Source organism: Lolium rigidum, chromosome 6 (assembly GCF_022539505.1).
Source record: "Lolium rigidum isolate FL_2022 chromosome 6, APGP_CSIRO_Lrig_0.1, whole genome shotgun sequence".
In the NCBI taxonomy this organism is placed as follows: domain Eukaryota; kingdom Viridiplantae; phylum Streptophyta; class Magnoliopsida; order Poales; family Poaceae; genus Lolium; species Lolium rigidum.
In genome coordinates this window covers 115,612,936-115,625,236 of record NC_061513.1, presented here as the reverse complement: position 1 = coordinate 115,625,236, position 12,301 = coordinate 115,612,936, and the positions used below count along the sequence as shown (strand labels likewise).

At 44.1% G+C, this 12,301-nt stretch overlaps 3 protein-coding genes and 1 long non-coding RNA gene across 4 annotated transcripts; 3 read left to right on the top strand and 1 right to left on the bottom strand.

The window, feature by feature from the left end:
- Positions 1–391: 391 nt before the first annotated feature.
- Positions 392–5,235, top strand: LOC124660026 (serine/threonine protein kinase OSK1-like). The gene is made up of 11 exons (XM_047197829.1): positions 392–496; positions 957–1,138; positions 1,738–1,922; positions 2,154–2,336; positions 2,443–2,574; positions 2,661–2,846; positions 3,311–3,400; positions 3,483–3,566; positions 3,701–3,838; positions 3,923–4,144; positions 4,742–5,235. The coding sequence occupies exons 2-11, from the start codon at positions 967–969 to the stop codon at positions 4,853–4,855; spliced, it is 1,506 nt and encodes a 501-aa protein (XP_047053785.1). The 5' UTR covers positions 392–496; positions 957–966; the 3' UTR covers positions 4,856–5,235.
- A 984-nt stretch (positions 5,236–6,219) lies between these two features.
- Positions 6,220–6,754, bottom strand: LOC124663171. The gene is made up of 2 exons (XM_047200898.1): positions 6,751–6,754; positions 6,220–6,554 (listed from the first exon to the last, which is right to left on the bottom strand). Exons 1-2 carry the CDS (start codon positions 6,752–6,754, stop codon positions 6,220–6,222), a joined length of 339 nt encoding a protein of 112 aa, XP_047056854.1.
- A 168-nt stretch (positions 6,755–6,922) lies between these two features.
- Positions 6,923–9,797, top strand: LOC124663169. The gene is made up of 7 exons (XM_047200897.1): positions 6,923–7,384; positions 7,551–7,733; positions 8,964–9,083; positions 9,172–9,213; positions 9,310–9,405; positions 9,482–9,571; positions 9,663–9,797. The coding sequence occupies exons 1-7, from the start codon at positions 6,923–6,925 to the stop codon at positions 9,795–9,797; spliced, it is 1,128 nt and encodes a 375-aa protein (XP_047056853.1).
- Positions 9,798–10,413: 616 nt separating this feature from the next.
- LOC124659316 lies at positions 10,414–12,009 on the top strand. The gene is made up of 3 exons (XR_006989538.1): positions 10,414–10,453; positions 10,544–10,665; positions 11,903–12,009. It is a non-coding gene; the product is annotated as an uncharacterized LOC124659316 (long non-coding RNA).
- The last annotated feature ends 292 nt before the right edge of the window (positions 12,010–12,301 follow it).

Here is a 12,301-nt window from a genome sequence, read left to right as displayed (position 1 = left end):
CCGGGTTTGCGTCGTTCCGGACGCCGCGGGCATCCGTTTTAGGGATGGGTCCGCGCGCTGGGCCGGGTTTTTGTTCGGCTGGACCCATCCAGACGCGCGGGCGCGAGATGGGTCGCCCGGTTGGAGATGCCCTAAGATACATGACACTAGTAGCTGAAGCGAGTACTCCTACCGACGCTGTCGAAGTCGAGCCCGTGCCGCTCACCAAGCACGAACGGACCGGGCAGAAAACGACAGATGGCGACGGAATCCCTCCCCGGCCCACGCCCTCTGCCCGTTGTCTGCCTGGCCCCCCACCGCACCAGCGAGCCGCACGAATCCACGAGCGCCACGGACGGGCAGTCTCCATCGCGGCGGGCCCCACGCTGTTGCGGGAATCGAATCTCTCCGTCCTCCCCCGTCTCCCTCCGTGAGCGACGCATCGCTCCGCTGCCCCCTCTCGCTCTCCCACCCTCCGCATCCCCGCCGCTCTCCGGGGAGCCTCGCCGCCGGCCAGGTACGGGATCCCACCTCGCCCCAACCCCCTTTCCCCGCCTCCTTCTGGCCCGAGAATTCGGCCAGCCGCTTGGCTTCTGGGGGACCGTCACTGTTCGCTCTCTTCTTCCGGGAGTGAGCCGGATTCGCTCGCTACCTAACCCACAGATCCGCGACCGCGAGCTCCCGAGCTCAGCATCCGCGCGCTAGTTGCCGTGCCGGGTCTCATGTCCAATTCCGTGGGAAGACCCGGAGCTTCTTCTCTATTTTCAGCGAAAATGGCCCTTCTCCTTTCCGAATTAAGCATTTTCGTCTGCTCCTCCAACCCTACAGTATAGGGAAACTCGAAGCCGCGATTCTGGATCTACGCTTACTTAAATGGAGCGGCGCGCTTTAATCATGCCCTGTCTCGCACCATTCATACCCGTGTGTTTCTAGCGTTTGCCTTGTTTACTCAAGTGTAGTGATTGTTGCGATTAAAGGTGGAAGAAGATGGACGGCGGCAAGGATGGCAACCCTCTCAAGAACTACCGCATCGGCAAGACCCTGGGGATCGGGTCCTTCGGGAAGGTCAAGATTGCAGAGCACATCAAGACGGGCCACAAGGTGGCCATCAAGATCCTCAACCGCAGGAAAATCAAGAACATGGAGATGGAGGAGAAAGGTTGGTAATCTCGTTTCACCTCTTGACATCACTAAGTGAGTGTACAGTTTCTGTCTATATATGCCATAATAAATATCCAATGTAACACATATTTCGTTTTTTCACGGGATGTCCGACTTTGTTAGTATAGTTCTGTTTGCTGCTGTAGTAATCATCACAATTGTCATGAATGGAGATTTGGCATAATACTATCCTTATTCTGCTAATAGTATATATACATGATAGACTACTGTTTTTCAATCTTCACATCGATTAGGAAATTTTTATTGACATGAGCAAGCGTGCCAACCATATGAACACAACACCGCTCTTCATTATTAACATTGAATGGTAATTGGTTGATAAAATACCGGTTGTTTAAGTAGCAAGCACAATGAATGCTCTAATTCTTATTATATAGCTATCATTCATTATTCATCGTCTGTAAGGACATATTTGGATAGTACTTCCCTTTTACTATTGGGAAGGACGAATACTTAAGATGCAACCTCCAACTCTTTTTTTCACCCCACCGATCACCTGTCACCTTCTGTTCTTGTTTGTATCTTATATAGTTGCTTGGTCTAGAAGTTGAAGATTTTGTGTTGTTTTCTTTGCAGTGAAACGAGAGATCAAGATATTAAGGTTATTCATGCACCCGCATATCATCCGCCTTTATGAAGTGATAGAGGGACCAGCTGATATCTATGTGGTTATGGAGTATGTTAAGTCCGGTGAATTGTTTGATTACATCGTTGAGAAAGGCAGGCTACAGGAGGAAGAGGCCCGCCGTTTTTTTCAACAGGTAATCTCTCCGTTATTGTCTTCAACCCTTTATTGTGAAGAGTCTACCAAGCGTCCAAGTTTCTAGAGTTTTAAATCAAGATCTCTGTGCTCTTGTTTGCCGCTTCTGTTGATGATGTGTCCGCAATGGCACATGAAATATAGTTTGCTAGGAAACTGATTACATGCTAAGGAAGTTTATCATTGCACTCAGGCCCTTGAATGTGACAGATTTTTTTTTGTCTTGATACAGATTATATCGGGTGTTCAATATTGCCACAGAAACATGGTGGTGCACCGCGATCTAAAGCCAGAGAACCTTCTATTGGATAATAACTGCGATGTTAAGATTGCCGATTTTGGCTTAAGTAATGTTATGCGTGATGGCCACTTTCTTAAGACAAGCTGTGGAAGCCCAAATTATGCAGCTCCAGAGGTATACATCCTTGAACTATTTTTAGACAGAAAGGACATGGCACCATTGTAGCTTTCTTTCCAGTCTCTCTGGTGTTCCTCTGTATAATATACTTTCTGTTATTTAGGTTATATCTGGTAAACTCTATGCTGGGCCTGAAGTTGACGTATGGAGCTGCGGTGTTATTCTTTATGCTCTTCTCTGTGGCACTCTTCCATTTGATGATGAGAACATACCCAATCTGTTTAAGAAAATAAAGGTTAGCAAACATCTGTGTAGTTTGCATGTGAACGGTGCATTATATGCTTCTACTGATGTAGAGAACACATTGCATTTTCCATTCAGGGTGGAATATATACCCTTCCGAGCCATTTATCAGGCCCAGCAAGGGATTTGATTCCAAGGATGCTAGTTGTTGATCCTATGAAAAGGATAACCATTCGTGAAATCCGTGAACATCCATGGTTTGAAGCTCAACTTCCACGATATTTGGCTGTACCTCCACCAGATACTGCACAGCAAGTTAAGAAGGTACTATTAGCACTCTGCATCACTTCCTATATGAAACTAGGTTCAACTTTGATTTAATGGTGTTTCTTTTGGGTGCTAGCTATGTGAAATATTCCCCTAGTATCGTGAGTCTGCAAGCACATTTCTATATTTTTTATATCTTGTTTGGGGGGCTTTATTTTGTTAATTTTATGTGGTGAAAGTGTGCCCAGCATTTCACTTTATGATTTATATAGTTTTATTTTAGTTATTTTCTGGGATTTGTGAAATGCCCCTCTCCGTTCTGCCATTTTGTCAGGCTATGCATGGGAGGGCTTGCTGATTTCTTAAATTGGTACATATGTTTTGGAGTTGATATTGCAATCATCTGTGTGATTGTCGGCTGGCATATTGTTTTTCCAGTCATGTATCGCTTCATTTATGTACCAATTTGGGACGGACGGAAGCACATTGTTTTTCCACTGATGTTGCTCATGATTTTGTAGATTGACGAAGAGACTCTTGGTAAGGTCATCAGTCTGGGATTTGACAAAAACCTATTGGTGGAATCAATTCATAATAGACTGCAAAATGAGGTAACTTTTTTTTTAATTCTGCTGTCTGCATATACTGTATATGTCTGTTACTGTATTGATCATGACTGATTTATCTGTGCAGGCAACAGTTGCATATTATTTATTTTTGGACAATAAGAATCGTACAACAGCTGGCTATCTTGGAGCCGAGTATCAAGAAGCTATGGTGAGTTACTGAGTTCTTTTCTTTTGCATCCCTCCATTATACTTTAAACTGCTGCTGCATGTCCTGTACAATACTGTTTTCTATTGCAATTTAAGGCCATATTAACTTACAGTTTTGATTCCTTTGGCATCAAGGAATCTTCGTTCTCAACCCTTACTCCAAGTGAACCACAAAGTCCAGCACATGGAAATCGGCAACAAGTATATATGGAATCTCCAGTTGGCTTGAGGCCACATTTTCCAGCCGAGAGGAAATGGGCTCTTGGGCTTCAGGTAAGTTGTGTTTAGTTTGTTTCTGATGCTTCTGTTAAGTTCTTTCTTAAATTTGAATTGACATTTTTGTATTCACTTTGACAGTCTAGAGCACATCCAAGAGAAGTTATGACTGAAGTGCTGAAGGCTCTGCAAGAACTGAACGTATACTGGAAAAAAATTGGACACTATAACATGAAATGTAGATGGAATCCTGGCTTTCCTAGTCAGGAGAGCATGAATCATACCAACTATAACTTCAATGCAGAGCCTATTGAAACCGATGACCTGGGTGACAAGTTAAATTTAATCAAGTTCGAAATTCAGGTTAGTTGCAAATCCATCTGTATGCATATGAAAATCTTGATGCAAATACAGCCATGTGATGCATGAGTGCTTATGCCTATCTTTAGATCTGGTGGTTAAACAACTTAGCTATGTAGCAGACCCTGGACGACACTCCAGATTAGTCAGTAGTAGTCCCATTGTATTTCCATTTTGGCCTACACACCCGATAATCTTAATACCAAGTTGTACATACAAGGTGATTGGTCTTCACATACACCCTGCAACACTGTTACTTGGAATGTGCGCAATAGATTCACTAATCCTCAGTTTTCTGCAAGATTGCACACATTTGCTTATAAGAAGATCCATCTAACGGTTGCATGTCTCCATCACATGAAAATTTAGACCCAACTCTTCTTATTCACGTCACATCTTAGTTTTTGTTTCCATGTCTACTCCTTCGTTTGTGCAATTGATGGCAATAGTGAGGAGCTTCCACTCAGCCAAAGCCTTACACATTTCACAAAGCTACATGATTGGAATCACATTGGCTCATTTGTTACGTTACGCATTCTAAAACACGTTCTCTCTATTAGTAGTTTCTGTTTACCTGATAATGCACTCCATCTGATGCAGCTCTACAAAACAAGAGATGAGAAATACCTCCTCGATTTGCAAAGGGCCAGTGGGCCGCACCTCCTCTTTCTTGATCTATGTGCTGCATTTCTAGCTCAGCTGAGAGTCCTTTGATACCAATGCACCAGGTTTCCACTGTGGTGCACTCGAGGGATGTTGTATCACTCTAAAGAGATGTAAATAGTATGTTCTCTCCAGTAGATCCAAGTTCTGGAGTATGTAGACATGCGGAGCTGTTGTGTGCTTATTTCGGCGCCTATATGCTGAATTGGACCTGGGCGGGCAAGCAAGCAAGAAGCTACTGCCCTCAGGTTCTTTCCAGCCGCCGCTGAATGCACTAGGATATAGAAGGATTAATCCTGTTTTGGCCCCTTGCGACATACTGCTTTTTTCTCTCTCTTGTATGTGATTTTACTGGCTCTGTCTCTAGACCACGTACCCGAATAATTTCTGCAATTGCAATGGTTAATGAAAGCTGAGCTGTTGATGGGTCACGGGTGGTCGCATTTCATGTAACTCAGTACGTTTATTTGCTTTTTTATGAACCCTGTTCATACTGTCTTCCGATGTAAAGAGGAATCTTTGCCCTTGTATTTTCTTCTGCTGCGTCCATTGATTGCAAAGCAATTATTATCCTGAGCTGCTGCAGCATAGCACGAAATATGTCCTATTCGTTCAGTTTCGTATATCAATCAGTACAGCTATGCAATTCGCTGAGAATAATGCGGCAACAACCAAGAAGGCATGAACTGTCGGTTAGTACGTGCCTTACAGCAATTTAAAATACTAACTAACCTGTTTCTGCAAATGCAAGCAATGCTCGTTTTTGGACACCACGATGGCACTCTTGTTAAGCGACGGCGATGGCAATGTGGTAGCCTACAATTCAGGTTCAGGCTTGAGTTCCTTGAAGGAGAAAACGTACCAAGCTGAACCTGTTCGCTTCATTGGCAAAGTTGTCGCCTCAAATTGGAAATTGTTGCCGTCACCGTCGGCACTGTAGCTCCGCGCCGATCATCGGCTTAAGCTGTCCCGAGCAAGGCTTTCTGATATCAACTATCTTGACCGGTTACAATCTTTGCTGCTAGATGTAGTTTCATCACCCATGCCAAATTCTGGTGTACCATTGTTCGTTTAGTGCTCTCAAACTTGGACGTAGATCTCCATAGCTTGCTTTTCTAAATAGAAATACCGCTCTCTGGTCTTCCAAAAACGAGTATCTCTGAAATCAGCGAGATAGCAGCAGCAGGCAAGTGATCCCGAGAAACATAGAAGTGAATAAAATTTGCCATGTTCCGATCAAATCTTCCTTTACATGACAGTAAAATGCACAACACCAGCCTACTGATCGCGTAGTGGCATTACGAACCACTCGCAAATCTCAGATCCAGCGAGCACTAGAAAACATCAAAACAATGGTCCCTCCCTTCCAGGGCACAAGGGCGCAAGGCGTCGACAGCAGAGCAGCGGCGGCCGCGCTACCTCGTGGCGTGCGCGGCGGCGGCGGGCGGGTCGCAGGAGAAGACCTGGTTGGGGAGCCGCCACGCCTCCGCCGCGCCGAAGCACATGTCGTCGAGCGCCTCGCTGCGGCACCACCGGCATCCGCCGCTCGCCACGCACGCGCCCCGCGTCGCCAGATCCCGGCACCCCTCCTCCTCCTCCGCCCGCCCCGACCCTGCAGCAACCTTGCCCGCCGCAGCAGCAGCACCCACCGACGCGGCCGCGGCGCAGGCCAGGAGCAGCGCGAGCACCAGCAGCGCTCCGGATCTGGCCCTGGCCATGGAGGTGAGTCGCCGAGATGGTCTGTGGGACACTGGGACGGGTTTGATCGGAAACGTCAGGGGTCGGTCTGGTCTCGGTCAGACGAATATTTGGACACCAGATCGCGATGCAGCTGCCGTCGGGAGTTCAGCATTGGGCCGGCCCAGGCCTAGCAAGGCCCCGAACCCACAATTCCCGCTCTGTATCTGTCTCGGCTCTCGACAAGCGGCTGGGGTTTCACGCCGCACCCATCGTCGCCTCCCACTTCCGGCCGCCGCCTACCGTCGCTGCCGGCCACGACTACCGAGCTCCTACGCCAGAAGATCAACGCCGCCCATATCGACCCCGGTCCCCGTCCGCCGCTATCCAGATCTACGTCGTCGGCCCGGATAACCTCGGGAAACATATCGTTCGATCGATATGCCGCACGAGAAGCCCATCAATCATGGTCCTCCACCGGGCGACGATACGGGTGAAACGAACACGGCGTGGACGGGGGAGAAGAGGCGGCGCAGCTACCTACCCCAATCACCATCATCTTCCGACGCTCCTACTGCCACCGCCCAGGATCCGATCTCTCATACGCTTTCTGGGGCCGGCGAGGCTGCCATGGATCACCAGGGCCCCGTTTCAGACATGGCCACAGCCCGGGAGCAAGATCACGCGCTGCTTCCTCCAAGAACGGACTCGGTAGAGGATGAAGAAGAAACCCAGGAGCTTTTCGGGCCGCAAGTAATGCTCAGCGAGGAAGACCAGGCCAACGATGCTAAAAAATTGCCTCTCGGTGGTGTTCCTCTCGGCAGAATGACGCCGCAGATGAGTTGGACGGAAAGGCTCAAGGTATGGGCGAGCCATGCACGCTGTCGTGTCGCTTATTACAAGGTACTACCTACCTACTGTGTCAATCAGTCACACTAGTACTTTTTAATTATTCTATGCTGTAAAGTTTGCGTCTGTGTGCTATACCAGCTAATTCAGACATTCAGTCCTCTGGTTTGGCATGTGTGAACAATTTTGTCTCGTGCTTCTATCATCTATACATGTGTAGATTGTGAAGCCAGAGTCTGGATGCGAGCTCAAGGATCCGCATGAGTACACAGTGGATGAACTTCGCAAGGAGAGGTACTTTAAATATTTAGAGGATGATGTAGCTTTTGAGTGGTTCTTCAATACCGATGATATCTGGAACCCTCATTTGGATGACTACCAAAAGATGTGCCTTAAAGATCTCGTAAGTTCACTTCCTATATCTATCCTTGAGTCGTACGGTTGACTAGTTTGGTTATAGTATTGACCATGAGTATTCAGAAACGGTTTAAGCACATACCATTAAACCTCGCGATCAATGATGTAGTTCGTTTTGCTTCATCAATTCCAACTACAGCTGCAATGTTAGTAGTACAGAAATTGAGCCGCAGGTTTGACGATATGCGTTTTGAACAGTCTATCCTTAATGCATCTCTTAGATGATGATTGTTTGACCTGCGTCACAATATTCTCTGCTGTGGTCTATGATAATATCGGTTTTGTATTTATGGCCCCATTATTGTTGGTTTTGTGGCTGCTGATTGATGGTAGTGTTTGCTGGTGCATTTTCTGAGTAACCCCTTAAAATTGGTCGGTTCTTACTTCTTAGACATTTAATATTTGACTTCAACTTAGGGAAATGCTAGGAAGTGTATCCCACTTGGTTCTTGGAGTTCCCTCCTTGCCTTAGTTATAAGGCCGAGGTTTAGCATTAGAAGATGAAAATATCATGTATCTTATGACTGCAGGGGGCAGTCCAAGCTATGATATCTCATATGTTTTCACAATCTTTGCTATTTTCGAACTTATTATCTGTTACATGATGATAGACTTTGTGCTATTAACCCTTCGGCTGCTCAAAATAGTTGATGTTTCAGCTGCTTCTGAATTGTATCATGTCGATCTCTCACATTGGATTGACTTGTTGAATGCAATTTAATTGCATGGTAACATTTCTAGCATGCTTGATCTTACTAGAAGGGAAAAATGTGAATGTTTAGCCAGTTACTTTCATAGACAAAAACACGTCATCTCACTTCACTTAAGAAATTAAGTATGTCCACTGATGTGCTTTGAAACAGTAATACTCGTGTATATCATGGTTTATGGTCCTTTTTTACCCTGTGCATAGCTATGAACTCAAATCATTGTTGAATGGACACATGACATTCCTGGTGCACACCTCTGTTATTTATATAAACAGAAATTAAAAGTGATGTTATTTGCAGCTTGAAGACCAGATCACCTCTAACAGATATTGCTTATCTGTTCTCTGAATGCCATATTGTAAATATTAGAAAACTCAGTTATTAATCGAGACCTCATTTAGTTGAATTTTTCAAGTGTGTCTTAGTTTTGAGGGAGTTCCCATCCATCTACCTAATGTCCTATATACATTTTCAGATGAGACATCTAATTCTTGTCCCTTTTGTAGATGCCTGGTAGGATTGAATCAGAGTACCTCAATGCCGATGAGTACCATGATCGTTATCATACGTATGAAATGGATACTGTTTATGTCAAGTACTATGGAGAAATATCAAAGAAAATCAAGGTATATGTCATGTGATCAAGCTGTTGGAATTTGAAATATTACCAGTGGCTTTAGTATCTAACACTGATAGACTTCTATCTTGCAACAGTGGATTGAAAATTTTGTACATCTGGATGAAAGGTCTGTGGAGGTAAGTATGCCCTACAGAAAATCATGAACTATATTCACATTAGTCATATACACATGTATGGTGAAGCACCAGATTATTTACTTCTTTGCACTTCAGTGGAGCGTTATGGATACTACAGGATGGAGGCAAGCATTGAGAATTGCAACAAATTTTCCCCATATGACTCTTCGTTTAGCTTCTTTTGCATATCGTGTAAGATATCCTCTTGTCTGCTAATTTAGCTGTTACATCACTGGTGATACTCACAATCTGTGTCCATTTGATTCAGGAGTACATTTCTGAGCTGCGGAAGGATGCGGCGCTCAAGGACCTAGATCTTGTGTATTTTGAGATCTGGAGACTTGTTGTTAAGGATAATGTTAGCATCCTGCTACACCAAACGTTTTGTGTACTAAACCACTACAGACTTGCGTTTGTGCATATTTCTTACTATTTTGCATGTATTTCAGAAAAGTTACATGGATGCCGTGAAGTTGGTACATGAAATGGAGAAGTTCCATATGCACAAACATACAATGGAGGCTGAACTGACGGGGGCTCCTGTCTTTGTGACACTGAAACACATGGCACTACAGGAATGGTGACAGATGCCGACGGCCAGAGTGTACGCCGACGGCTTTTTATCGGGGCCGTCGGCGTACGGCCTCGCCGGGGCAGCTCACGAACCCGACCGTCGGCGTACGAACACCGTCGGCGTAGAGGAGGCTACGCCGAGGGCAGCCGTCGGCGTCACCTTGGCCCTCGGCGTAGCACCGGCATCGCCTCTGGCCCAGCCCGCGCCGTCGACGCCCGCTCACGGCGTCACTCAGACGCCGACGGCCACCCTCGGCATAGGGCATGGACACCCTATGCCGACGGCCACCCTCGGCATATAGTATTTTTTTATTTTTTTTATTTTTTTCCCTCTCTCATATTACTTTATAATATGTTTCTATTATTTATTTACTAGTATGAATTATGTAAAAAATGGTTCTATTTTTTAAGAATTCGTAGATGGCATATGTAGGTCCCATGCATGGGTGACGCTCTTCGCAGACGGGTCAACCGGAGCCACTAGGCCCAACACTGAAACACATGGCAAGTTTTTTCTCTTTATTATTTGGAGCTGTTTTGCAATTTATAGCCATTTCCTGCGAGTTTATTTATGGTGTCAAACATGCAACATATTGCCAATGTCTAATTTCCTCTGATTACTTTGTAGATTTATGCCGTTATTCTGGAGGGTGACATTGTTGCAAATGTAAGTAGGATAGTGTATGTTTGACATGATGATGCACATGCAGTTGTAATAAGTTTTTTATGTTGGTCTCACCTTTTTGTGCAATTTTAGACTGAAGATAATAAAGCTCGGGATTTGTTCCGGAAGGGATTTGCTCGGCTCAAAACAAAGAACATGGTAAAGTATGCTGAGAAAAAGATGAAGATTGCGGAGCTGTTGAATTTACACAAGAGGTAAATCTCCAGTATGTTAACTATATAACTATTAACCAAGGTAGGGTGCTGCCCGAAGATAAAAAAAAAACTTATGCTCCACCTTGGAGGATTGAGGTTGGCTGTACTGGATATGGGGTAATCAACTACTAGCTAGAGTTGTAGAGTACAACTGTACAAGCAAAGTACTACCTCCATACCGGTTTACAGGGCAATTACGCATTTCGAAAAAGAAGTTTAACTACAAATTTGGTCCACAAAATATAAGATATGTGCCACAAAAATTATACCATTGGATTCATATTCAAAAGAGGTTTCCAATAGTATAGTTTTTATGATATATATCTTATATTTTGTTGACCAAATTAGCAGTCAAAGTTTTTTTCGAATACGTAATTGCCCTGGTATGGAGGGAGTAGAAGTAGTGGCCTTAGTAAACTAGATTTTTAGATGAATCTGTTGTCGTGTTAAATGTAGGTAGCTTGTAAGATTTCTCTGTTCGGCTGTGAAAATTAGTAGCTTTATACATTTCAAGTCCTTACCACATTTTGTTACTTTTTGGTACACTGAATTGAATTATATTTTCTTTCCATAACATTCGTGCATGTTTGAGATACTATATAATTAGTATTTAATCATTGAATCGATTTTGGGTTTCAGACTAACTAATGTGTTTTATTTAGCTCCACCCATTTCTCAATGGGACAATCTATATTTGACATTTCTCATTTTGTTCTCGAAATTAGTTACAAGTTTGCCCTTTCTCCTTTTATTCTGTTTATTTTGTTTCTTGCCCGCAACCTTTCATCGTTTCACATGCTGCATCCTTCGTACTTGTTTTTACTAGAATGCATGGCACCAAGTTTTGATGATGCTTGGGCATGTAACTTTTGTGTAAATTTTATGTTCTACATTGATGGTCCATATTTTCCATTAGAGGAATAAAAAACTGCAATATGGTAGTAAATGAAAATATGTCCTATACAATTAAATTTGATCAGTTACTACCGAATTTGATATAATTGTAGTACACGCATATCACAAGCAAATACATATATTAAAACTTAGTTCAGAAACAATTGCACTACATAGGTTGCCTCTCCTATGTGTTCATATAATACTTAATGGTAGGTGCTAGAGAATGATGTTGAATTAAAGTTAGCCGTTCATTATAGTTATTGGTTGAACAATTTTTCTTGGAGGATTAACCGAAATCAATGCAACAATAATGTTTTTTTAATCGAACTCTGAAATGCAGAGTAGCCGAAGACCTGATGAACAGATTTCTGAAAGGATCTGGCAGGTGCCTGAAGGCTACTAGTAATTTGCCTTCTCTATCCAGAAACTAACTACTTGGCTCACCCCCTCATGCCTTTCTGGCTGTTAGTTCGTGGAAGAACTGTAAATTATAGTAGTCATGCCTCTAGGAAATTTGTTAAAAAATATGATAGCGTGGTCGCTAAGCATGCTCGGTTGCGTAGGAACCGCCCGGTTTCTTCCATTAATAAACCGGGCACTTCCTTCTTAATAAATGGTTGGGGAAAAGCTTTTGCCCCACACTTCAAAAAAAAAAATTCTGTGTTCAGCTGGCCTCCACCTCAGTTTTTTTTGCGAGTGAAAGACATATATTAAACAGGACTTGCTCTTACAGAGAGAT

Coding starts and splice junctions, on each gene's coding strand:
- LOC124660026 (XM_047197829.1), top strand. CDS start 967: ATGGACGGCGGCAAGGATGGCAACCCTCTCAAGAACTACCGCATCGGC. Junction 1,139..1,737: donor CATGGAGATGGAGGAGAAAG/GTTGGTAATCTC, acceptor TTTTCTTTGCAG/TGAAACGAGAGATCAAGATA. Junction 2,847..3,310: donor CTGCACAGCAAGTTAAGAAG/GTACTATTAGCA, acceptor ATGATTTTGTAG/ATTGACGAAGAGACTCTTGG.
- LOC124663169 (XM_047200897.1), top strand. CDS start 6,923: ATGCCGCACGAGAAGCCCATCAATCATGGTCCTCCACCGGGCGACGAT. Junction 7,734..8,963: donor AGATGTGCCTTAAAGATCTC/GTAAGTTCACTT, acceptor TCCCTTTTGTAG/ATGCCTGGTAGGATTGAATC. Junction 9,084..9,171: donor AAATATCAAAGAAAATCAAG/GTATATGTCATG, acceptor ATCTTGCAACAG/TGGATTGAAAATTTTGTACA.